The sequence below is a fragment of the Sarcophilus harrisii genome, chromosome 3 (assembly GCF_902635505.1).
Source record: "Sarcophilus harrisii chromosome 3, mSarHar1.11, whole genome shotgun sequence".
NCBI classification, from domain to species: Eukaryota; Metazoa; Chordata; class Mammalia; order Dasyuromorphia; family Dasyuridae; genus Sarcophilus; species Sarcophilus harrisii.
Window position 1 is genome coordinate 240,040,677 of NC_045428.1, and position 27,912 is coordinate 240,068,588.

At 32.0% G+C, this 27,912-nt stretch overlaps 1 protein-coding gene across 7 annotated transcripts in view; it reads right to left on the reverse strand.

Annotated features, from left to right (window-relative positions):
* Positions 1-27,912, reverse strand: part of ERG (ETS transcription factor ERG) — a 126,700-nt gene that overhangs the window by 48,428 nt on the left and 50,360 nt on the right. For 6 of the 7 annotated variants that reach the window (XM_031959279.1, XM_023498849.2, XM_031959281.1 and 3 more), the window contains exon 2: positions 15,917-16,134. In XM_031959279.1, the coding sequence (XP_031815139.1) occupies positions 15,917-16,134 (218 nt within the window). Of the gene's footprint in view, positions 1-15,916; positions 16,135-27,912 lie in introns of those variants that run through there. The other variant, XM_012544332.3, reaches the window with a different exon arrangement.

Sequence of the window (27,912 nt, forward strand, 5' to 3'; positions counted from 1 at the left end):
AGAAAATTTTTATTATGCATGATCTTCTTTGGCATGTCAAAGCTCTTTTAAGCAATCTGAACCATATGTTCTATTTTCAGATGATAAGGATTAGCCATCCATTTAGCTTAAAATATATGTTTAACAAAAAATATCTCAACTAAAATCTTTGCATTAAGAAAATTGATATGCTTTAAATGATGAACTTCTAATATCATTTTTATTTGCTAGTGTTTTTAAAGTAAAATTATGCAGTTTGCCATTAATTGCTTATAAAGATAATTTTTATTTAGGAGTAAAATGGTTGAGTCTCATATAGAAGTTTTTTCTTTTTAGCCAAACATTATTTTTGCTGATAAGCATTTAGCAAGATATCTTATAAATTGTTTTAAAAAAACCCACCAGTAAGATGGTGACTATGGATAGAGAACTGACCCCAAAACTAGAAAGACTTGCATTAAGTCCTGCCTTGGATATATAGTGGCTGTTCAATCCTGGGCTAATCATTTAATCTCTTGGGAATCTAGGTAATGCTCTAAGACTGAAAGTTGCAGAGAAGGTTCTAATGTATATTGGTGGATGAATTTTTCTTATTTGGAATTTTCTATATTAGTGAAATCACAGATCTACTTCCTATTTCTAAAAGCTATTGGAGGTTCTAAATCTAGCCTCAAACTTAGTTTTCTTATTAATTTCAATTTATGATGAATAAAATATAATAGTTCTGCTTCTTCTTAACAAAGGAGATGGGTATGAAGATGGAGTATTTCCTTATTTCTTCTACCCCTAATTTATAATCCTATGAGTTCTATTTATGCTTTTTTATATTATCCCAAAAAGGAGCATGAAAAAAAATGGCTCAAAAAGATATAGAATCATAGGACCAACTTCATAGCAATTCCATTAGATTGCATTCTCTGATTATCCTTTTGTACTAAGACAACAATTAAAGGAGTATGGCTACTAATCGTGGCTTCATAAGTTTTTGAAACATTGGATCATGGCTATAGGTACAAGATGTGAAAGGAATGAAGAAAAGCTTCTTAATCTTATATAATGAGAAGATTGTATTTTAATAATAGCCTGTGAGTTAGTTGCTATTATTATTATCTTTACATTGCAAAAGACGAAATCAAGATCAAAGAGATTGCTATTTGCCCAGCTAGTAATGACTTCAATATTCTATCCACTGAGCCTCCTAGATGTCATTAGCATCCTGATTGTGTTCAAGAGAGAATTAAGCACAAATCTTAAAAAATATATCCTAAATTATTTAATGGGTATAAAATAACTCATTTCAAAAAGTCTTTATGAGAATTAAGTGTAAATGAATCAGGAACATTGACTATTTTTCTTATAATGCTTTGGAATCTTTAAATTAATAGGGAAGAAGAATAAGGGAAAAATGAATTTAGAATTTTGCTAAAGTCTAAATGTAAAATGAAAATATATTTTGCTAAACCCCAAACTTTTTAACATAAAGTAATGAAAGTATAAAGAATCTTTATCCCCATGTACTCAGTAATCATATGCCTAAACTCTTTTCTAACAAAACAATGCCTATCTCCTTTTAAAAGATCATATAGATAATCTGACAATCTCCTAAATCATTTTATAGGACAATATGTATCACCGTCATGAGAAATGCATAAACCATCTATCAAATTAGAGATATTTCCAATTGCCAGGGCAAAAAAAAATGTTCACTACTCAAAGGTTGTCATTCAAAAATCATAAAATTGTTGAAAAGAAATTCAAAGCAAACTTTCAAAACTAATCTCCCTTCCCTTCCATTCTTAATCTCATCCTTTCCCATATAGTCAGTAATTGCTCCTCCAAGTTCATTTATCTTCTTTCTTTGCATTAATTCCATACTTTCTTTACATTAATTCCTTTCCATCAAACTGAATGCATAATACATAAACAAAATAAATAAACCTTTCTTTTGATTCTTTTGCCATATTTTGTCAATATCCTTGAAAAAAATATCTCTGCTTTATCAACACCCACTTTATCCTCAACATTTTGTTATATGACTTTTGTCCTCACTTTTATTGAAACTTTTCTTTCAAAGATCATCATTAACCTTCTGATTGTCAAATAAAATAGCCCTTAACATCTTTAACGCATCTTAAATACTTGATAATTCCTGTCTTTTGAATATTCTTTTTTATCTTGCTTTTCCAAATATAACACTTCCTTGGATCTTCTACCTCTTACCTCCTTACCTCATTTTTCTGTCTCTTTTTCCAACTTGTCCTATTCTCAGCTCCTTAAATCAAGAGAATTACAAATGTTTTTGCATTTGTCTCTATTTCATTATTTTACTGTAAACTCCCTCAACTCAATTTCAATCATTCCCACACTTCAGTTATTTCTTCTATACAGAAGATTTATAACTCCAAGACTACAGATCTAACCTTTCTTGACCTCTAAACCCACATGTCTAAAAGTTTAAAATTTTTTCTACCTACATGTCCAACCATCACCTTAAAATCAACATTTTCAAACCAAAGCTTAGTATCTTTACCAATATTACTTAATCTTCCTTCTGAACAATTTTATTAATAAAACTTCTATTTAAACAATAGCCTAAATGTTGATGTCATTTTTTACCTTTTTTTCTCCCTCACCTCTCATATCAAATTAATTTCCAAATCCTTTTGGTTCTTTCTTTGCTTATATAATCCACATGATTCTGTCTATGTCTCTCACAGGCAAGATCAGATATCTAGAGTTTTTCTCCAAAGACTTTGATTTCTGAGAGGATGGGAAGCAGGATATTGAAGCATAAGCTGGTCATTTTGTTCTCTTCAGAGAATGGGAAATTCCAAATTAGAAGTGGATCTATCTGCCCCCTATTGATAGAGCAATGAGCAATCAATCTCTGTCAGTAAGGAACAGAGTCCCATACAATAGACCCTTTAAACCAGGGATAATATTTCTTATATATATATATATCTTTTGTCAGCAATCATTTTAGTATAGATTCTCACCAATAGCCTAAACTTTTACAGTAGCATTTTAATAAGTCTTTTTAAACCTTTTTACTATCTCTTTACTTCATTCTTCACACCATTGACACTCTGAAATTTTTTACTTATAGTCCCAGTCATGGCACTTTAGAGGTTCCTTAAACAAATTCCTTAATCTGGCATTAAAGAATTTCCATATTTCAGATTACATAATAATCTCCCAGCATTTCATCCTTAGACAAAACAAATTACTTGTCGCTTGAAAATGCAAGATATTTTCCTTTGTGTTTTTGCTTAATCTGTCCTTTAGGCTTAGAGTATCCTTCCTTCTTTTCTTAAAATTGTTCAACTCCTACTTATCCTTTAACCCAAATCAAATGCCACATCCTCCAAATGGTTGCCTTTTATTTTTTAATTAAAAAAATTTTTTTGTTATTTTGAATTTGATAAACACCAAACACAGTGAAGATTTCCACATTCAAAAGAATAATGGGGAAAGGATTATAAATTAAACTGTAAATCTTTATTACATACCACTTGGATTTTAAAAATACATAATAAATTCAGCATATCAGTTTCAAAGTGATCTCATTGATTTGTATCTCCCTTTAAAGCTCCTTCCCTTCTCTGCATATAAAAATACCTAAATAGCACATTTTCACTTTTTTTGTCATGTATCTCTAAGTTTTGATAAAATATTTGGAGTTTATCTCCTTTATTTTTTAAAAGCAGGGATGAATGCTGTTTTGCTTTATCAATATAATAATTTGATTTTTATTGGGTTGTTGTTAATATGGTCTATTATGCTTATAGTTTGCTTTATTGCACTAACCCTGAATGCCTGACATAAATTCAACCCAGTCATAAGATGCAATCTTCTTTAATATGTGGCTCTATTGTCTTTTTAAAAATATTTGCTGTACATTTTTGTATAAATATTTATTTGGGATGCAGTCTTAGAGTTTTCTGATTCTCCACTTTTTCTCTTATCCATTTAGGTATCAAGAGATATTTAGATATCATAATGTTATGCCACAATTCTCTTTTAGTGTTCTGACTCAGTTTCTCCAATTATCCTGATTTAGTTTCCCTGCTTCTCAAAGCTCAGTCCTGCAAAACCTCCCCTCCTTCTTCATCAGAATATTTGATAAGGATAAAAGATCTTATGTTTTAGAATATCAGAATGCCTCTCCCTATCCTAAGCTACCAGAATGTCAGATACTATCTTATCAAGATGCCTCTGCCCATCTCTAGGGTTCCTCCTGCCATGCCCCCCCCCCTCATCCTGTCAGAACTGGATTGTCAGAGTCCCGTTCCCACTCTCAGCACCCTGACTCCTTCCCCACTTCAGTCTACCCCCTGAGTCTGAGCCATATGTATATAGGTCGTTGAGAACTCTCAGTGTTTGCTGGATTCTTGGAATGATAGTCTTATTCAGCCCTAGGACCAAACCATGGATCCATTTGGTCTCAGTAAATCTCTTCCATTTAATAAATTATTAAATGCTCTCTAATCTCTATCCTGCCTCACTTTCTCCAGCATTACAATAAAAGGAAGTTTACAAGATACATTGCCTATTTTTTGTAAACAGTTTTTATAATTTTAAAAGTATTATTTGAATGTAAATACACTTGATCCTGAGTTTTATTTCTGTGCTAATGAATTCTTTGTTTATTGGTATTTTATATATTTGTAAATATTCATCGATTTCATTTTAATTGTCTGTTGGCATGTAATAGTGTAAAGTAGTTTTTAAAAATTTCCTTTATTTCATGTACATGTGGTGTAAATTAAATTATTGCTATCTGTGCTGTTTTTCCTTATAATTCAGTTAACTTTCAGTTTAAAAATTTAGATGCTGTTTCTTTATTTCTTTATTATTTCTTTAACAATATTGCCTTGAAACAAAATATAGTTTCCTTTTTTATCTCTTTTAATGTTATCTCTTTTTGCTTTTGCCTTAATAGAGATTATGATTTTTAATCTCTGGTTTTTAGTTTCTTCTGAACCATAATAAAGCTGCACCAATCCATCATTTTAACTGTATTAAACCTTATGCTAACTTTGTTTAATGTTTCTTGTAAACATTATGTTGAATTCTGCTATTCTTTTCCTTTTCCTTATCCTGCTGCAATTGTTAGTTTCCTTCCATTGTAACTTTTTAGAATTTTCCTCACTTTGTTTCCATACCCTTATTTACAACAAGAATGTAATGAAAGAGAAGGAATGTAATTAACATTAGTGATATACAATTGAAGCAGTTTCATCCTCCTCTCTTATTCACTAGACCAGATCCACACAGCTGGTTCTTACCTTACCCTTTTCTTTTTATTCTCTTCATCTCAACCTTTATGCCAACTGGTTTCCTCACTGAAAATGACTCCACTCTGAGATCTATGGATGATTGGTGACTTTATGCCAGGAAATGCCAGATCATGAAAAGTCCCAGCCACACTGCTCAATTGACATCAGCTCACTATCGCTGTACTCAACCTATACATTAGCTGACTTGACCCTAAGTGGGTTCCCTCTTCCCTAACTCTTTCAGGCACTCTATGTTTTGTCTTTGTAAGATCAATGAATCTAAGGGCTGTCTTAAATTCTCAGTCTTTACATTTTCAGTGTTCAGTAGATGCCTGGGACAGAATTAACCCTTAATAAATGTTATCTGATCCAATATGTTTTATGATCCATCCTCCAAAACAGAAGTTCATTTTGAATATTCTTTTTACAATTTTATCCCGTCCTATACATTACTCTCTCTTTTTTGTCTCTAAATGTTTCACTCTTTAGTTTAATGTGTTTCTATTTTATATATATATATATATATATATATATATATATATATATATGTATACTTTGTGTGTGATCAACAATTCTTTACCCAGCTGAGACAAAACTGAAATATATGTAATGCCTGTCCTTCTTGAGTAAGCCTCCATAGCATAGTTCATAGTATCATTGAATTATACAAGCCCCTCTACTACATGGCGGTAAACCAGGAGAGAAAAAATATCCTGTGCAATTATTGATAATAATAATCCCTCCTATGAGGGGAGAGGCATGTTTCATCATTAGTCTTTGTGACTAGTCATTGCATTGATCAGAATTCTTGTCTTTCAAAATTATGTTTCTTTATAACATTTTAGATACTATATAAATTACTTTCTTGATACTATTTGTTTATTCCTGTTGTTGACATTTTTGTCGTGTCTGACTTTTTGTAACCTCATTTGGGACTTTCTTGGCAAAGATACTCAACTGTTTTGCCATTTCCTTATCCAACTCATTTTGCAGATGAGGAAACTGAGGTAAACAAGATTAAATGACTTGCCCAGAGTCACAGAGGTATTAAATGTTCCGATTTAATTTCAGGTCTTCCTCACTCCAGAGCAGCATTCTGTCCACTGTGCCACTTAGCACATATGCTAAAGATGAAGTACTCATAAACTGTTGTAATTAAAGTAAAAAAAAAAAAAAAAAGGTTCTATTCAGTTTTATTTCAGGATCATCATAATTCTAGACCAGTAAGGGAAAGTTATTTTATTTCTTAGATCTAGAACTATATATAAAATATTATGGTATTGACAAAGGGAGCCCCAAAACTGTAAAGTTCCTTCAAGAAGACTTTTCTTTGAATCCTGCCACTGTAAAGACCCCACCTGAGAACAAATGGCTTCATTCTGTTTTCTAGGTGGGGCTGATTGAGTCCTAACCTGGAGAATTCCAACCCTATTCAATTGAAGATTTTCTATTCAATTCCAGCTCAAGCTGAAACCCAGCTTGTAGACAAAAAGAGCCAACTTGGAACTCACTCCTGGCAGAGGAGCTAATATGCCATGCCAAGGAACCTCTCTCTATTCCTGGCACAGCAGCCTTTGCCCACTGGAATATTCTCCTTCAGCGTTACCCTCTCTTTATCCTCACCTATTTCCCTAATGAGACTTTATATCTCTCTGTCAGGATTTCTCTTCTAGAAACTTTACTTCTCTGCCAGGACTCCTTCACTACTTTATTCTCCTGTCAGGACATTGCTACTAAGGAATTCAGCCTTTCTATTCATTCATAGCAGAGGCTGTCTTCCCAGTGTCAATAATAAACTTCTTTTTATCAGTCTGGCTTTTCGGGTTTATGAATTCCTTTACAAAGGACCTCTGCACTGCCAGAAGGGGGTTCCCACAACTCCCTATCTTGAATCAATCCTAAGGGGGTTTAGGGGAACCAAACCTCTTCATTTGGTTCCCTGAACCCCGAAGCTGCCACTAATCTTATCATCTAATTCCTGATCACCAGGAACCTTAATCTCATCATTTGGTTCCCTGAATCTAATCTCATCAGTATTTCCAATAAGGAAAAGGCATAGATTTTTGCTGAGCTGACAGCTCTTCTCAGGATCTCTCTTCCCTAACAGAGCTTAGTTCTCTCCTCTTTTTCTTTTTCATTGATTGGCCCTGGTCTGTTGGATCTTTCTGATTCAATTCTTATATTCCTACTCTTTCTACCTGCTAGGTTCACAGAATATCATGATGTTTTTGAAATAATTTCTTTCTTTTCTTTTTAAATAGAAAGTCTTTAGAGTATACAAACTGGTTTTCATTCAGTGCCTGTGACTGATTCAAGAAGGTGTGCCAACCTGTTCACACCTAGTTCTATTAAATTGATTCAGGCTTTTGAAGGTGACAAAATCAATGGTGCCACATTTTTATACATTCTATAACTTTTTATGCTTCAAAGTTCCTTTTCTATGTGTGAACAAAATTGTTCTGTACCTCATTTGTATTTATACATTGACTTTTTTTTAACTTTCCTCACTTCTCTGAGAATCTCCTGGACCAGTGCCAAAAATAACATTATTGTAATTAAGAATTTTTCTTGGGAAGTCAGAGTCAATGTTGAGCAATTAGACATGAGATATGGGTAGGATACTTCTACAGAAAAGTCACATTCACACCAGATCTGAACTTTGAGTAAACCAAGATGCAAAGTGAAGGATAGAATTTGTATAGATTGATGGCCTCTCTGGCTTTAGCTAAATGGTGTCTAGCTAATAACTTATGAGAATAATATTGTAAATAAGCCGTTGTGGGATGAAGCTTGTTTAAACAAAGAGCTCCTGTTAGTGACAGAGAAGATGAGATGAGTCTCTAGCCTTAATATCAACCAAGGGACAAATCTATCATCAGTTCAGCAGTATTTCTTCATTAGAATCCTACAAGTTAATGTTTAGGTTTACTCAATAGCATTTGGGATAGAGGAAAGGAGAAAATACAGCCACACACATGTAAGAAAATAAAAGTAAAAGCGACTTTTTTCCCCTCAAAGTATTCAAAACAAGAAGGCAATTGTGCACAGGGTTTCTGTTCTGTTTTATTTCTGAATCACCAAGATTCTAGACTAGAAGTAGCAGGAAAATTATTTCAGATGTTTTCCCTTGAGCAGAGTTAAACTCAGCTGTGATTTATATTGACTCTCCAGGTGCAAACAGAAATCTTAAATATGTAACTTTGGGCTACCTGCTTATTTTTACCTTGTTAATATTCTTCTACACCTAGAATTTAAACTTCTTTCCAATTTCATATTCACTATCTGCTAATTGGAGACAAAATAGTACAAACAAATAAAGTTGTCAACAAATATTTGTGCCTATTATGTTCCCAAAACTGGGCTAAGTGCTAGAAATTTTAAAAAATGATTCTTCATCTCAAGGAACTCGTAGACTTTTGGGGAGTTAATGTGCAAACAACTATGTACAAATAAAACTGAGGACAGGATCTGAGTTCAAATTCTATCTTTGATGCTATGTCTACATTTGATGCAATTTCCCTGGTTATCAGTTTCTTCATCTATAAAAATGTTGGGAGTAGAGTATGCAACATGGCTCCTAAGTATATTTGAGCTTTAAATCTCTGATGTCACAGATCTCTGAGTGCTATCGAAAAGGCCATGCTGGATTTAGAGTTAGAGGACATAAGATGAAATTCTACCTTTATGATATTGGGCAAGTCAGCCTCTCTGTTGTATGAGGTGTTGAAAGTTTTTGCACAAACAAAACCAAATGCAACTAAAATTAGAAGAGAAGCAGGAAATTGGGGAAATATTTTTGTAGCAAGTTTCTCTATTAAAGCTCTCATTTCTAAAATATGTAAGAAATTGATTCAAATTTATAAGAATAAAGCAATATTCTTTAACTGATAAATGGCTAAAGGAAAAGAATGGACAGTTTTTAGAAAAAAAAAATCCAAGCTTTCAATAGTTATATGAAAAATGCTCTAAATCATTAATAATTTTATCTTTGAATTTAAAAAATTAAATAAAATCAAAGATTTAAACTCAATGGACCTTAAATGTCTTTTCCAGTTTATATCATTGGACTTATAAGCTTGATACTAGTATGAAATGACCATTTGTCTTATATACAAATTACAATTGGATTGCAGATGTAATGAATTTGAAAGTCAAACATGATGGTATTCAAGTCGTAGCCATAGCACCTTCCCAGTTGGCCTATAATATAGATACTTTCTCCCTTCTTATTTTATTATTCTTATGAAAAATGTATCAAATGATAATTACTTACTTTTTACCAAATGCATTTTATTTTATGTATTTGTAACCCCAGTAAGCTTAAAGTTGTACAATACTAGTTGGTTGGGAAATAGGGTTCTTTCCAAACCATTCAGCTTTCATATTTGTGAGTTTTAAAACTCAGAGTACAAAGAATGCTTTCTTAATGTCTATCTCTTTATAAAGTAAATAGCACCTAGCATAGTGCCTGCCCCTGACTTAATAAATGCCTATTGACTGACTGACAAGGAAGAGCACCAAAAAAAACCAAATGACAAAAAACCCCAAATCTAATCTAGTTTTTGTTCTTAGGAGTCATTTGGCTTTAAGGAAACCTATTGTTCAAGAAACCCAAATAATAAATTTTGTTCTGTACAGGAAATACCACTAAGCTGATAGCTGGGAAAATTGATGCATATTTATTTCTCATTGCATTTCAAAAAAATTTTCTATACGAACTTCCTTTGAAGAAAGTTACTATCAAGAACAGTAAAGAGCTCTGCCATCATTGTTTAACTCTTTTTAACAGCAATTTACAAAACTTCCAAACCATCTCATGACATCATTGCTAAGAAAAGTTAGTACCTGTTAAGGATTCATTTTATAAACAGCAGACTGAAGCACCTAAAGGCCCTGTGTCTAATCTAATATAGCAAAAAAAAAAAAAAATCCACTACAAAAACATTTAAATATAGGTAGTACTTTCTGAATGAGAAAGATGTTAAGATTTTAATCACTTGTCTTACAGCTACCATAGGTCATAAAATCCATAATGTAATAATTGCTCCTAAGCTATGTGTCCCCAATTTGTATTTATTTCTTTTTAAAATTATTTTTAAAAATAGAAAATAGAAATTCTTAAAAATTGCTATGTGCATAGAAGAATAAAAGAGAGAATTCAAAACATGAAACAATAAACTTCCATTTCAAGAAAGTCTATATGATAAGTTCTACACACTGTGTTCAAAGCTGCCCGCCTCTTCTTTGCTTCCTTATAATTTTTTTTTTTGTTCTCTGCAATATACTTTTTACTTTATTCCTCTGTCCTTCCCCCATCTGCTTCCCTACAGGCTACAATTAAGTGTGCGTGTGTGTATATATGTAGGTATAGGTATATTATATATATGTGTGTGTATGTGTGTGTGTGTATACACATACATATACATAGATATCTATAATCATACCCATATACCCATATGTAAAGCCATACTATACTTGTTTGTCCTCTGTTTCTCTAAAGGTGGATAATACCATCCTTCATAAATCTAAGTCTTTATTTTTTCTAAATCTACCAATTTATCATTTTCTACACCACAGCAATATTCCAGTTTTATACTACCTAGTTGTTTTAAATAGTCTAAAACAATATTGATTAATATGGCTGATATATAGTATGGTTTCCCTATTTTTCTCTTTTAATTGAATCTATTAATTTATCTCTAATTCACAAGCTTGCAGCTGGAACTTATGGAGAAACTCCAACCTCCAATTCTGGGGTATCGTAGGGGTCCAAGTTCCTACTACTATAACTTAGACGTTTTCACTAATAGTCTTCCTAGTAATAGTCATCTTATAATAGAGCAACAAATGCCCCCCAAAAAGCCATTTTACTAAGATGGTTTTGTAAAAACTAATATCTTTAAAAAAAAATCTCTCTAAACCTGGGATAAATTTCCCTGCTAACATACAGTGTCTGAGAATACAACACAGAGCATGTGCAGTGAAAGCTCCAGTACTGTGAAATATCAAGGGCTTTTCCATCATTACTGTGGGCTTCTCAGCTAATGAGTTCATGTTTAGATATGTAGCCAAGAAACATATGAACTCCCTAGCTTCAAGTGACTGCCACTTTATATACACACACTGTCTGTCTCTGTTCCATCAACTCTTATGGGGTGTCTCCTTCTGGGCATGAAGATTTATTACCATACTCATGGAAGAGCCTGGATTTGGGAGGGAAAGGAAAAAGGGGAAGAGCTAGACTCTTCCCTTACTATTGCCTCTTATTTTAGCTCCTGCAAACACTCAAGCTATTGAAAGCCTTATGAGGGTGTGACAAATTTTTATTCATCCATATGATGTTCTCTTCTGGCTCAATAATATAAGTGGTCATACTTCATAAAAGAATAACAAAGTTCTCAGTTTTTAAGATATTAGAGCCCAATCATATGTGATAAAATCTTGTGACTACAGTAACCTTACCATTTCCCACCAGCTGCACTGCTTTTGAACTTCTTTGGAACTCGCCATCAAACCTTCCTTCCCTAGGAAACTCATCTTGTGAAATGTCATTATGCTACATGCCTATTATTCACATCTCATCATTACCTTTTATCCTTCCTATTGGACCCTAAGACTAGAGTGCAGGGCTATGGGCTCCGAGGCCTGATCCTGCTCCCAGGGGAAAATTACAGGGAAAATTCTAAACTTTCCTTCAAGTCTCCTTTCTCCTAGGAACCCCCCTCATGCTAATTTGCATGAACCATCATGCCAGAAGTGGTTAAATTGAAATTTTAGCTATTTGGGCTTGAACTTCAAGACCAAGGAGATCCAGAACTCTGTATCTGATAGCACAAGGATCAACTAGTGGCTGTCTAGTAGATGATTCAAATACAACTGAAATAGGACCAAGAAATGCCCTTGACAACCATGGACCTTATATTTTTATAAGTCTTGGTATAGCTCTCAGGTGGGAAGAGACAAAAGTGATTCTTGGTAAAGAAGAAAGGGAGTTTAGTAGAAAATAAGATGTCTGGATCCACGGAAGTTTAAGGAGATTCCACTTGGAGATCAAAGCCTCACTGAACACTGCTGCTGTCTGTGATTGTCTAAAACAACTAAAAAAGAGGAAAGGAGAGAGTAGTAGGATGTGAGTAAATATTGTTAGTTAAGGGCTATCTTTCTGCTAGTGCTAGATGCTTTTAGCACCTCTCCTTGACACTTTTTGTCAGTCTTAGGCATCTAAACTTCTGAATATTTTCTCCCTGGACAAAGGTAGTTGTCAGGATTTTCCTTTTTCATTCATTGCATGAGTTGGGGTCCTACCCCAGTGAAGAACATGGGGTTAGACACTGGGTGGAACCAGATTGCAGGAGTCATTGTTCCTTTCTAACTTTCCCCTCTCCACTTGACTTTCCTCCTTTGGAATTAAAAAAAAACTATAGAAACTAGTTGAAGATCTGGACTTCAACTCAGACATCTTGGTAGCATCAAGTTGAGGGTAAATAGATTATTCTCAAGATATTTTCCTTACAGCAAAGTCTTTTCCTCTTCTCTACTCCCTGACTTCTCTGGGTTTGTTCAGATCCTGGTAAAATCTTACTTTCTTTCTATGAAAGCCTTTCCTGATACTCCTTAATGCTTGCACCTTTCCTTTGTTGATTAGCTCAAATTTGTCCTTTATAAAATTTGATCACACATACTAGTTGCTTATATTTTGTTTCTCCCATTAGATTATGAGCTCCTTAAGAGTAGGAACTGTCTTGTATCTTTATGTATCCAATATTTAACACAATGCCTACCATATTGTAGGAACTTTATAATTGTTTATTGACTGACCTATTTTTCCTTTTCCCCAGTTTTGTAAAGTGAGCCCCTGGCACTCTCTCACCTTGTCTGTGGCCCTTCTCTTATAGTAAGAGTAGAACAGACAGAGAGATAGATGAGTTGGTGAGAACTTGTTCTTTTTATATTGGTGTATTTACAAACCAATAAAGTTGCAACTAGTTAAATAAATAAATAATCGAAGGAAGAAAAAATGAATAAATTAAAGCAAGAATTTGGAATAAATGATGATACTTAGCATCTTTTTCACCTTCAAGCCTCTTACATGTTATGCCCCTATTCTTCATCCAGTTTTTTGTTTTGATTAATATTAAAGAAAGACAGAAATCAATTCTTTAGAAAAGTTCTCCAGGTATTTTATTTATTTAAAATCTTTCACTTAAGTCCGAGGACCTGACATAGTACCCGACCTCAGTTTCCTGATAATATTTGTAAAATTCTATCCCAACCCTTCACAGAGAAAGGAAAGAAGATGGACCCAAAGAGAATATAATTAAGTGAAGAATTCTTTCATATTTGTAAGAGAACCTTAACTGTTTTATGGAGACTGACTACCTTCAAAACTACCTTTAGAAAGTTTAGTAAACTTGAATTTCATTATAACACTAATCTCAGAGTTTATATCAAGGGATATTTCATTTCAGGGTCCTTTTGGTATGTTTTCACTAAAGAAACCCTTAGAATGTTTTTTTTCTATATGAATTGAATCACAATGTTGCACAGTGTAAATGGATAACATTCACATTCTATGTGAATAAATTATTCAGACATGAATTGGCTTCATAGAAGTTATAGATCCTAGATCTTCCAACTTCCTTTGTAATAGTTTTACTTTTTTTTTCAAAAGTTACTTTTGAGCTAATTCCTAAATTTGATTCTTTTTTCACCCCTTATTCTTCCTGAACCACTTGTGTAGACTATCTTCTCCACGGGTACTCTCTTCACCAAATTTTTGTGAGGCTACTTTTTCATAGTTTTCCTCCTCCAATTGCTCCTTATCAGTATATTTTACCAGTTCATTATCATGTGACATCTCCTAATTGAGTATACCTTACCTGTGCCAAGATTCCTGTTCTCTCTCTCTCCACTCTCAGTGATCTTATTAGCTTCTATAGATTGACTTTTCTATTCTATATATCCAGTCTCAATCTGTCCACTTAATTTCACTCTTTCATTATTGATTGTCTATTATACATTGCAAATTAGATTTCCAAAGACATCTCAAGCTCACCACATCCAAAATTTATTATTTTTTGCTCAAAACTTTCTCTCCATCAAATTAACCCATATCCATCAAAGATGGATTTTTCTCCTAGGTTTAATCTCTTACTCCTTTTCCTTACATTGCATATCATATCCGATCATTTGGCAAATCTTACACTTTTATTGGCTTCCACATTTACTCATGCACAAAACTCATACACAGTTAGCACCTTATGTAGGCTCTTATTTCCACCTAGATTATTGCTAGGCCCTATTAACTGATCTCCATGCTTCAGTGTTTCACCATTCTAATCTATACTATTCACAGATGAAAAGAAATATTTTTCTTAAGTGCATATCACTCCTGTGCCTAGTTAATTCCAATAACTTACTATAGCTTTTTAAATAAAATATAAACTCCTCTGCTTAGCTTTTAGCCAGGTCCTGACTCTGTCTTTCCAATCTCGCTGCACATTATTCCACTCTATACACTCTACAATCTAGCTAAACTCTGTTCCTCACACGTAAAATTTGATCTCCATCTCAATTACTTTGTATTTACTGACATGTACTTCCACTTCATCACTACCTTATAAAATCTCCCACTTTATTCAATATGCAATAGAATCACTATATTCCACTTCAAACCTTTCCTGATACCTTCACCTAATCACACCCTCCTTCTAAAACTACTTTGTAGTTTCTCTTCATATATATGCTGTTATGTATCTTTGTTTATGCTTTATGTCTCCACTTTGGGAATGTAAACTTCTTGAGAATAGAGACTTTTTCATTCATTGTTTTTGTTTACCCAGAAATCAGAATAATGCCTATTATACATTAGCAATTAATAAATGTTTGTGGATAACACAAGTGCATGAAACCTCATTAGTCCACACATCCTCAGAAAAAGTATGACTTAGGAACCAATAAGGGAAATAATGATTTGTGACATTTATTATATTTTAAAATAACTTGGTTTTTACATCCATAAAAATGTCCTTATAAATCTTCAATGAACTAACAATTTTAAAATCATACTCCTTATTGATCCTTTTCTATTTTATTTTGTTTTTCTAAAAGAAATATAATATCACTTCAGTTTCTTTCATTTTCCTAAAATTTTGTCAGGCTCAGATAAAAATATTCAATTTTTTGGAACAGTTACATATTTAATAGTATTTCACAAAATATGAAAAATTCATGCTTTGTTACAAGCAAAAGTAAATAACAGAATTAAGTCTCATTTTCATAGTTGGAACAGTCTAAATATACAACATATACTTGTATACTGTATATACAATTTATCTGTCTGACCAGTAGATTTCTTTATGTATAAAAACATTTTCACTATAAATTTCCAGACAATAAAAAATTCAAAGATAAAATCTCTTGCATGTGAGCATAAATTCTTCTAAATTCTTTGTTTTGAGAAAAAGCTTTCATTTAATCTATTACTAAACTCTACTGTCTGTCCAAACCAAAAAAAATTATTTTCTCCAAGTAATTCAACATTAATGCTCAATTTTCCTTTTGAAACTTTGAAGAAAAACATGATTCTTATATTGTTTCTGACAATTTTATTTCAAATTATATTTTAAAAAGGAAAACTGATGCCATAATTCCCTTACCTTGTCCCATTTACTTGACTAGAGTTACATTCCATCTTGATAGTAACCCTGGATGGGGGTTGTGGTAGCCAGTCCTGCTGAGGGATACGTGGACTCATCTTAGAAGTCTGTCCATATTCACTGGAGGAGGATGCAGTCATCTCAGTCTTAGCAAGGTGTGGAGCTCCGTAGGCACACTCAAATAATGATTGATCCTCACTCACCACTGATAATGCTTCCTGAAACCGCCCCCCCCAAAAAAGACACTATTATTCAGAAAACTTCCATAGACAATTCTAGTACTAAAGATTATCATAAGAAGTGGTCAGTTTCCATAATAATATAGATATTGAATCATAGTTTTTTTTTTCCTTCAAGGACTCAGTATGCCAGTCACTTGTCAAACTGCAAAGAAAGCCTCTCTCTGCTTCATTTTTATTTGCATTGATTTAGAATAGGTCAGAATGGAAAAGTTTTGCTAGACCTCGAATCATAATAGCTTCATCCACATCAGCAGATAATATCCATGTTTCTCTCAAGTCTATAAGATTGGTTCCATAGAACATTCAACTCTATATGTAGTTGTCTGACAAATGCAACCTGTCATCTAACCACCTACTATACAGCATTAAAACAGATTAGCAAAGCAATAGCATGACTAAGCCCAAAGCAAAGTTATGATACATGGCAGTTGCATATCGAGGAAACTGTGGAGAAGACATTCCCCAAAATCTTCTTGGAAAGGCATAAAAATTAAAGAATGAAAGGACCAGACAAAATTTTCTAAATTTTAAAATGCATATTCAGTTCATTTTTTTTTATTTTTCTAATTTTTTTAAAGACTTCTATTTTTTTCTATTTTCTTTATGTATGTTCATAATGATTTGATTTTCCCCTAAGGTCTATTTTAGCTGTATCACAGAAATTCTGGAATGTTGTCCTATCATTTTCTTCATATAATTATGAATTGTTCCTATGATTTGTATGTTGATCCATACATTATCTGGTATTTCATTGTTAAATCTCTATTTGAGTCTATATTTTTTGTTTGTTGTCCTTGAATAACTGCTTATTATCAGTAAAGGATGTGCTATTTATGTATTTTTACAGTTGTCTGAAACCTTTTTATAAAATTTCTCTGTAGTGCTAAGAAATATGCGTATTCCTTTGCAATCCTATTTAGAAGATGCTCTAAGATTTTTAGCTCTAGTTTCTCTAGAAATTTGTTCAGTTCCATATTTTTCTTTTCATTTTATCTTTTTGTTAGACTTATCCAAAACTGAGAAAGGAATATTGAAGCCTCCAATCATTTTTATATTATGATCAATTTTTTTTGTATTTCAGCTAATGTTTCCTTTATGAGTTTAGATACAGAGGCATTTGGAGCATGTAAGTTGAATATTGATATTGATTTGTTGTCTATGGTGCCTTTTAGCATGATATACCTTCTTTGTTTAAACTTTTTTATATTTTTAATGTTTTTGCTTTGTCAGATAACAAGATTTTAACTCCTACTTTTTTGAATTTATATGATTCACAATAAAAAATATTTTCTATTTTGTGTGTGTATGTTTTTGTTTTTTAAATGAATATCTTGTAGGCAACTGAGTGTAGGGTTTATTTTTTTCTCAATCTGTAACTCATTTCCCTAATTGGATTGTTTAATCAAGACACAATTAGAAATATGAAAGTTATATTTTTCTCCAATTGGCTCTAATACTGAATTTTTCAAATTATTATTTTTCCTTTCTGTAAATACAGTACTATGTTTGTTTAGTTACTTTAGCTTACACTTTTATTAGCTGGCCTTGTTCCCACTGACTCTTTTCTTCATCTGATTTTTCCAAACCATTTGTCAACCTTTTCTCTTTGGGCATTTGCTTATTGATTCCTTTTCCTTTCCTAATTTTATCTGGTTATTTAATTATTCCCTCCCCCTTTTCTGTTTTAGTCAATTAGATTCTCTCTTCTTCTCTTTTTCAACTAGTACTTTTCATCAGTTTTTAAAATTCTTCGTCTTTTGCTTCCATTTCAATAGAGGATTTCTCTCTTACACTTTTCATCACTCATATTCTCTATCTCCCTTCTTTCTCAGGTTCATAATCCTTATCTTCTTTATATCTTTGAATTCCTTGTATTCCTTGTGAAATCAAAACTTCTGAGAATAGACTTTCCTTCCAGTTAGCTTTCATCACTGCCTTGTAGAGCTTGCCCTGAAGTTACACCCTTTTTATTTGTTTTACTTTTTATTTTTCCATAATTGTTAATTTCCATAATTGTTAAATTGTTAATTTATGGAATAAAACAAGCATTTCTTTAATATGGTACAATAAAAAGGATAATTGTACATGAAACTACAAATCTATTCCTTTCAAATATGCAATAAAATTATCATGTAAATTTATTTTTTTCTTCCTTCCCCCCCACCCTAGAAATGGCTATAATTAGGCACAAATAGATGTATGTATATAAAATTAATCTCTATATACTTCTATTTATCAATGGGGTTTTTTCTCTCTGGATGCAGATAGCATCTTTCTTCATGTGTTTTTTAACCCTAATTAGGATATTTATAATAGACAAAATAACTTATTCATTCATAGTCATTCCTAAAATAATGTTTCTGTTACTGTATATAGTGTTCTTTTGGTTCTGCTCATTTTGGTCTTCATAATTTCATGCAATTCACAGGGATCTATTTCTATTTAAAGTCTGACACTTTAGACCATAGGGACAGCTAAAGTTTCTTGATCTTTGGTACATAATTTCTGTTTTAAAAAGGTTTGAGAGGTCATGGGAATGAAAAAAAGTCTAGTCCACTATATTGTTAAACATGTAATTCTGAAGTCCCTGACTAAGGTTAAGAAATTTTTCAGCTCTAAATTACCACAAAAAATGGCATTTTAAACTTTAACTCCATGATGTCAGTCATCTTGACATCTAGAGAGAAAAAAAAAACTGGGGAAAAACTGCCAATGTATTTCCAAATATCCAAATCATTTAAATACCTAGGATGAGATATTGATTTTTTTAAGCCTTTCAAATTCAATTTTCTCATCATATACAAATTACTGGGTAGAAAAACAAAGTATTCGATGTTTCATAACTATTAGAGGGGATTTTCTGAAAAATAATATATTCTTTGACTCTGCTCATATAACAATACTAAAGCTTCAATTATATTCACTTTGGGATACCTTCATGATTGGTCATGTGGTAATTCTTCAGATTGATAAAAATAATCCAATTTAGTGGTTGACAGAGGTCTAAGTTCCCTCAACTATTTTTACAATTTATTTTACTTTCAAATTTCAAAAAATAAAACTTTAGACTAAGTTCATCTTGGTTTCACTATTGCTCATGAGATTAAAGATGAATGAACCACAAAGGTTGTTTTTATTCTTTCTCTTATTCATCCTCCCTTGGAATGATTGGTAAAATTATATTATCATGCAAAAATCAATCTTCATGAAAGTTAATTTGTTTGAAGTTTTCTTTGGCTCTAGAGTTTTTAAATTGATATACATTCCCATCCCAATGAGCCATATTTACCATAGTATCTTTTGATTTAAAATATTTGAAATGTATTATTTTATTACAATATATACTATTATATTATATTTATCATTTCAATGAGATGTTGTTGTTGTTGAAACAAAAGTAATTTTATAGGCTTCTTATGAGAAGAGGAAAATCTCAAAAACTTTCTAAGGTAGCTCACAAAGGTTTGGGGGGGATTGGGTTTTTTTGACATCTCAAATTTTAAAAAACAAACAATAAATGTTAAAAATTGTTTTTACATGTAATTGGAAGAAATATTTTTTTTAAATTAATGGTCCTTGACTTTCATAGAAGCATCAAAATTGTAGGTAATCTAAAAAGTAATATAAAGATGCTTCAGTAGTGACTTCAATATAAGTAGCATAAAAGGACATTTGTGATTAGAAAATGATTTATAGATAAGATCCAAATGGATCTTAAGGATAAAAGTTATGGGATTTTTAAAAAAGAATAGATAGTAATGGAAGGAGATACCTCCAATAACTAGAGCTAAGAAGAGAATTATTTATTGTGAATTAATACATATGATCTTAGATAATAAAATAGATATTTTCAATTACATAAAATTTAAATTTTTTTTTCCTTTTTAAAAAGGGCTTTGAAAATTGCTTATGTCAGTCTTTTAATACTAAGTATTTAATCACTTATCATTTTCCTGGCATAAGAGTATTTATTTGTTCTGGTGTGAACACAGAATAGGCTATATCATGAGAGATGTGTTTCCTACTATAACAAGGAAAGAAAAATATCTAATACCAATGACAAAAGAAATAGGCTCAGATCATTTTTCTTTCTGACCTTCTGCATTTAGAAAAGCAGGTTGCATCTAATCCACAAATTAGTTATCATTATGGAGGAAATGGTCAGAAGAGTTAGAAAGGGGATGAACTCTTCTACCTTAGCAGCTATAGAATGCATATCTCCTTCTAGCTCCTAATGGCATTCTTTCAATAATGGCACAAAGCATAATATTGAACAAAGGTGTAATCAAACAAAAGGGAAGAAAAAAAATCAAAAGAAAAGAGAGTTGTATAAATACCAGAATTTTCAGTAGAAAATGTTAGATGAAAATAAAATGAAGCAAATTTAGTAGATAAAGAACACCAGAACACACGAAGTTCTATATTCCTTTCGATTCTATATTTGTCATATTAAATTGCAACAGAATAGTTAAGTTTAAGTATTTATTTGGCTGAAATACATGAAGAAAGTGATTTTAGGGATGAACATAAGGAAGACAACCAGGTGTATGCAATTTTATGATGTTTCAATAAAAAACTTAGAATGATCCTAAGGACTAGATCTTAAGTAATTAGGATTAGGATGGTGTTTAATATTCTAAAAGAAAGATTTGTTATCGGTATCATTTTTAATCATTTGAATGCTAAACTAGATTAACTGGAGATACACTCTCCATGAAGAATTTTATGTTTCAGTCTGGATCCCCTATACAATAATTCCACATTTTCTTGTAAGAAGTCACAGCTAAAGGCAAGAACATTTTTCCAACCCTTGACCAAAAGTTTATCGTTATGTAGTGGAAATAATACTTAACTTTGAATCAGCAGACATGAATTCATATTCTTATTTGGTATTTCTATCTGTATGACTATGAGTTAGTCACTTTACTTATCTGAGCCTGTTTCTTCATTTGTAGAATAAGGATCATAACAGCACTTTACTTAATTTCACAGATATATTGTAGAGGGAAGATATGTTAAACACATAGCAGATATGTAGTAGCATTTTTATTCATGTGTAGACTGATAATTGATAGCTGACATAAATTTGCAAAGCACTTTATGTACATTATTTCATTTTATGTTCACAACAACCTCCCTGTTTTGTAGATGTTTTTATTATCTTCATTTCTGAGATGAGAACAGCTGAGTGAGCACTATTAGTATTACACTATTTGTATTTTCATTCTGAGTTCTCTTACCTTAAAACTTATAGGAGTTATGTTACCTAACAACTTATATTTGATCTATAAACTACTTAGAATTGAAATTTGCATGATAATTACAGAATTAACTATTCTGTAATACTCAGCTCATAGTATTACTATGTGTAATACTAATACACAGAAACATATCATATCAACAGCAAGATTTGAATCCAAGTCTAACTCCAAGTCTAATAAATAATAATAATAAATAATAATAAATCCATTGTTCAAAGTTAAAATGGATGGCAATCATTGAGATCTCTTTTAATTTGAAATTTGAAAAATTTTAATTTGAAATATTCTGTGAAAACTCAAAGAACTATAAAAATATATAGTCAAAAAGTAATACTCTGACTTCCTGACTCCAACTGACTGAAGGCAAAGTAATACAGAATAATAACAGGTGCAGAATAGTGGCCAATTGAAGAGAATCTAGAATTCTTAAGTTTACTGGCTAAAAATGGGCCTGTACCTATGTTGCAGATCCAGGAACAAGCAGGAGGAACAGAAAATGAGAACTGTGCATGATTCTTTTGTGTTCCTGTCTACCTAGGGAGAAATCCTACAAACAAAAGACTCTTAACTTTCTTTTCATTTCTCTTATCCTGAGCAGTAGGGGATCAAAAAAGCATTCAAGGGAAAGGGATTCAGTTTCTCAGTTTTTATTTCCATCATTCATTTTTATCCAAAATGCTTATAGAAATCTTAATAGTCATTAACTCTGATTTTAGATTGGTTGCTTAAATATAATGAGTGAAAAGATCAATAAGAGCCCAGTCTTTATAAGCATACAAAGCTTGTTACAATGCTTTGTATGGATGATAGAGCAGGTATAGGTAATTTTTTTTTTTACTTTCCTCTGAGCGTACCATATGTAAAGGAAAGCCTTCATTTAGTCTTAGGGTCATAACTAAGTGTGCATACAAAAGAACCCAAAGACTCATCTCCTGTTTCTCTCTCTGTCTGCCTCTTCTCTGTCTGTGTCTGCCCCCTCTGTCTCTGTCTCTGTCTCTGTTTTTGTCTCTGTCTCTCTCTGTCTCTCTGTCTCTCTCTCTCTCTCTCTCTCCCCTTCCCTCCCCCCTTCAACCTTGAGAGACACACAGAGAAAGACAGAGAGACAGAGAGAGAGAGCTTATAATGTTTCAGGTTCTTTGTTAAACAAAAGTAATATTAATACAAACAGGCCTCAAAAAGCTTATATTCTAAAGGGGTCCTGAAAAGATGGTGGTGGTGGAGATAATGGAGAATACAAAAACAGTTAAGAGTTGAAGGGAAGTGAGTGAAAGCTTGAGTTTGAAAAAGATAAGGCAAAAGACCAGTTATCTATCAGAACCCAGGGTGATTGACTGACATATTAATTTGATTCATTTATTTCCAATCATGACGCCATTTGGGCTTTTCTTGGCAAAGATACTAGAATGGCTTACTATTTCCTTCTCATTTTACAGATGAGGAAATTGAGGCAAACAGGGTAAAATGATTTGCCCAAGGTCACATAACTATCCACTGTGCCTCCTAATTGCCTATAACATATAAATTAAATGAAATAAAATAAGAATGACATGAAATATAATTTTAATGTTAAAAACCTTAATGAAACATTATTTTCTTTATTTTTCTTCTTGCACTGCAAATTCTCTGGACAAAGGTATACCAAAAGATATAAAAATATGTATTTAAGGGAGTAAGGTAGTGTTCTTTTCTTGTTTTTACAGCTCATTTCCTACTAGTCCCTTGGCTTCTGTGCTATGTCCAACTTTAAAAAACCTCAAGAAACTAATGTGTGAATTCAGAACAACTTATATCCATAAAATAATCCATCATAGGAACCTACTAAAATAGTGTGGGGATATGAAATGGAGTAAGGTGGAGAAAGAAGAGAAAGTCCCTTCAGTACTATCAAGAGGATTTGAAGAAAAAAGTCAGATTACTAACACGTCACATAGAGCCATATAACTATAAATATGTCAAAGGCAGATTGCTAACTCTTTCAAAGGACTTTAGGTATGAATTTATCAGGAAGTTTGACTAATTTACACTCTGATTTTGGGACTTCCAAAAAAGTCTAGGTGTCCTGGAGTTCAAAGAACAATATTCCTTTATATCATTTCAAATGAATTGATGCAAGACAGCAAATCATATTTTACTAGTGAGGAATACCCATATTAAAAAAAAACACTTGGGATGTTTGCTTATGGAAGGTTTAAATGTGGGAAATAAGTGGAGAGCAAGATTGTTAAATCAAATGTATTTTTCTTGATTAATGAGGGTCTATTATTCAATCCAGAGATTTTCTAGGCTTTTTACTTCTCTTCCTCCCTTCAAGAGATTTTCAAATCATCTACCTATGAGAATATGTACTATGAAAAGAAAAGGAGGTAAAACTCAAAATAACTCTCGTTAGTTGAAATTATTCACCAAAATTAAACTTATAGATTATCTACATCTTAATTTTATCAAACACTCCCCTGAATGGTACAGGATAATCAGGAGTCAACAGTTTTGATTATTTCTGGTATATATTTGTATTTTCATTCTGAGTTCTCTTATTTTAAAACTTATAGGAGTTATGTTACCTAACAAATTATATTTGATCTGTTCTTTAAATAAACTACTTAGAATTGAAATTGGTGGGTAATATATACTATGAATGTATTGGTTTCCTGATAGAAAGAATTAAGCTTAAAGCATTCAATGGATTAGCAAGAATTTCAAATTCCATTTTTGATGGTCTTCATTATTATTAATATATTATTTCATTAAATTCATTTAGAAAGTTCACTGAATTTCTTTGACATTTTGTCTCTGACTTAGATAGTTAGAATATAAAATAAAGAATTATTCTCTTAGGATTCTCCAGTTCTGCCACTGTCAAAAAAAATCAACAAGCAATGTAATCAGTGAATCAGATTTTCTACACTATAGAATTCCCTTGGGGGGAAATTTGGTGATTGAACTACTAATAGTTTTCCATTTCAATCAATTAATATAATTGTTTTATGAATTATGACAACACTTATTCACTTCAGGAATGAATAAAAGTTGGAAGTGAAAACTGAGGAAATTTTAGTATGCATGGTATAGCATGATGCAGCACAAAGAGAGAAAACTAACGTTGGAATTAGAAAGGCTTGAGTTCAGATCTCACTTCTGTTACACACTAGCTTTATGACAATGTGCAAATCACTTAACCTCCTAATCCTCCAAAGAATTTTCTATGGAAATTCACCAATGGGAGTTTCTTACACTAATGAAAGTTCCCTTTGTATACACACACACACACACACACAGAGACACAGAGAGAGAGAGAGAGAGAGAGAGAGAGAGAGAGAGAGAGAGAGAGAGAGAGACATACACACATCCCTGAACAATAACAACAAATATTTTGAAAAATAATTTCAGTATATTAGTTGTGGTTGGTTTGTATTCAATTAAAAAAAAAGGAAGAATGAACCTTGTAAAACATTTCTAGGGTCCTTCCCAGGAAGCATATTATTCCCTCTAAAGATAATGAAAGTTATTCACTTTTTATACCTAAGTTAGTTCTAACCATTCCTTGCCATTCCTCTTACTGAGCCTCTGCCTTGTAAAGAATTCCCATTTCTTTGATGGATGATTCACACACTGAAACACAACAGATTCATGAGCTTCATCTAGAGGACTGAACTCTAATGCTTCAGAACATTACTTTCTTGAAGAAGAGGATGAATAATTATTCAAAAGCTAACTTCTATTGAACTAGGTCTCATTGATTGATTTATGATTTTTCCCCTTTTTGTAAAAGTCAATTAGAAAGAAATACATTTTAGCACATTTAGAATTTTTTTTATTTTCAAATAACTAGAGGAAGAAAATAGTTTAAGAGCAGTACATAAAAGTTCATTTCCAAGACTTTATAACTACAAAGGATAATTAATAAGCTCAAATTGCCAAAATTGTAAATGTTCTTTAGATGCATTGATTAGAAAATAAAGCTTGTTCATTCCTGTTTTACAAGAAATTCCCTTCAATTAATTTCCAATCCCATCCATTAGTCCATTTTGTGCTTTTCTTGGCCAAAAAACTGGAGTACCATTTCTTTTTCTACCTTATTTTTATAGATGAAGAAACTGAGGCAAATAGGATTAAGTGACTTGCCTAGGAGACCAGATTTGAACTCATGAATATGTCTCCCTGATTCCTACACTAAAGTTCTATCCACTATGCCATCTAGCTGTCTCCTTCATTTCACAAAAAAAGCAATTTGTAAGAGATACCTGTATTTCTTTCTAACATGACACAATTTTCTTATTTAGTTTCTCTTCTTCCATATTCTTACTTCATAATTATGGTTATTTAGGTACCAGAAAGCAATAAATTTTGTGGAATAAATAAAATCATGGATTTCAGATTAAAGAAAAAAAATATGAAAGTATAATTAACTTTAAATGATAAACTTCATAGGATGATAGAGGTAAAAAAGACCTTACTTGGAAATGATTTTATCATCTCTGGATTTATCATCCAATCTCTGAATATTACAAGTGAGGAAACAAAGAGGAGAGACCTCTCTGAGAGATCTTGCCCAAAGGGAGATTTACCCAAAATAACACAAGTGGAATCAGAGTCAGTATTCAATCAAGATTGTCTAATTCTAATTTTAGTTCTTTACATCACGCTGATTTTCAAATACTTGTCATGTCTACTTTAACTTCCTATGATCTTATCAATAACTGCAAAAAAAAAAAAAAGAAAAAAAAGAAAATCCTTCAATCTCTTCAAATTAGTCTCCTTATGTTCACTCTCAAGCTTCTAGAAAGAGTTATTTGTCGCCTCTTTTGCTGCCCACTCTATTTTATTGATAAAATTCTCTTTAAAGTCACTAATGATCTTATCATTAAATCCAGTGAACTTCTTTCCATCTTTGTACTGCTTTAATTCTTTTAATTTATTCTTTACTTCCTTTGCTATCTCTTGACTTTCATTGCCTTGTATTACCATAGTTCTATTAAATCTCTAAGTTCCAGGGGTCCTCAAACTTTTTAAAAAGGGAGCCAGTTCACTGTCCCTCAGACTGTTGGAGGGCTGGACTATAGTAAAAATAAAAACTTTGTTTTGTGGGCCTTTAAATAAAGAAACTTCATAGCCCTAGGTGAGGGGGATAAAGATCCTCAGCTGCTACATCTGGTCCGAGGGCCATAGTTTGAGGACCCCTGCATGCCTTCCTCTCTTTCATTTGGTGATTGTATATCTTCTGATCTTTAAATATAGATATCTCTTAACTTTCTTTTTTCTCTCCAGACTCTTTTCCTTAGCAATTTCATCTTAAATTATCATTTCTGTGTAGGTGGTTCTGAAGAGAACTACATTTGACAATAATGAGACAACATATCAAAACTTGTGGAATACAGCAAAAGCAACAATTAAAGGAAAATTTATATTTCTAAATACAAACTAAAAACAAACTAATGAATTGGATATGCAATTAAGAAACCAGAAAAAGATTAAATTAAAAATCCTCAATTAAACAATATATTGGAAATACTAAAAATCAAAGATGAGATTAATAAAATTGAGAATTAATAAATAATTGAATTAATAAATAAAACTAGGTATTGATCTTATTTTTAAAAAATAGATAAATTTTTATTTTAAAATGAGAAAAAAACCAAATCAATAGTATCATAATGAAAAGGCTGGATATACCACTAATGAAGATGAAATAAAAACAATTATAAAGAGGCATTTTGCCCAATTATATGCCAATAAATTTAAAATTTAAGTGAAATGGAAAAGTACTTACAAAAATATAAATTACCTAGATTAGCAAAGAAGAAATAAAACAAATAAATCTATTTTAGAAAAAAAAAATGAATGGGTCCATAAATGACTTTCCCAAGTAAAAAAGCAATAAGACCAGAGGGGTTTACAATATTTTTCCATATTATATTGAAAATCCTAGCAGTAACAATAAGAAAAGAAAAAGAAATAGAATCATAATAGGGAATGAGGTTATAAAACCGTCTCTTTTTCAGACAATATATACACTAATTCCCCATTGATGGAATTAACTGATCCAACCATTTTGGAGAGCAATCTGGAATTATATCCAAAGAATTATTAAATTATCTTTACTTTTTGACTCAGCAATATTACCACTTATACTTTCCAAAGATGATTAGGATGAAAGAAAAAGAGCCTGTATGTACTAAAATATTTAGAAAAGTTCTCTTTGTGGTGGCAAAGAACTGGAAGTTGCAGAGATGCCCATCAATCAGGGAATGACTAAATAAGTTGTTGTATATGATTGTGATGGAATACTAGTGTGAAATGATGAGCTTGATGACTTTAGAAAAACATGAAAATCACATAAAATAAGAGGGAAATGAACAGAATCAAGAGAATATTGTTTGCAGTGACATAAATACTGTTTTAAGAAGAATTTCCAGGGCAGCTAGATGGTGCAGTGGATAGAGCACCAGCCCTGGAGCCAGGAGTGTATGAGTTAAAATCCAGTCACAAACACTTA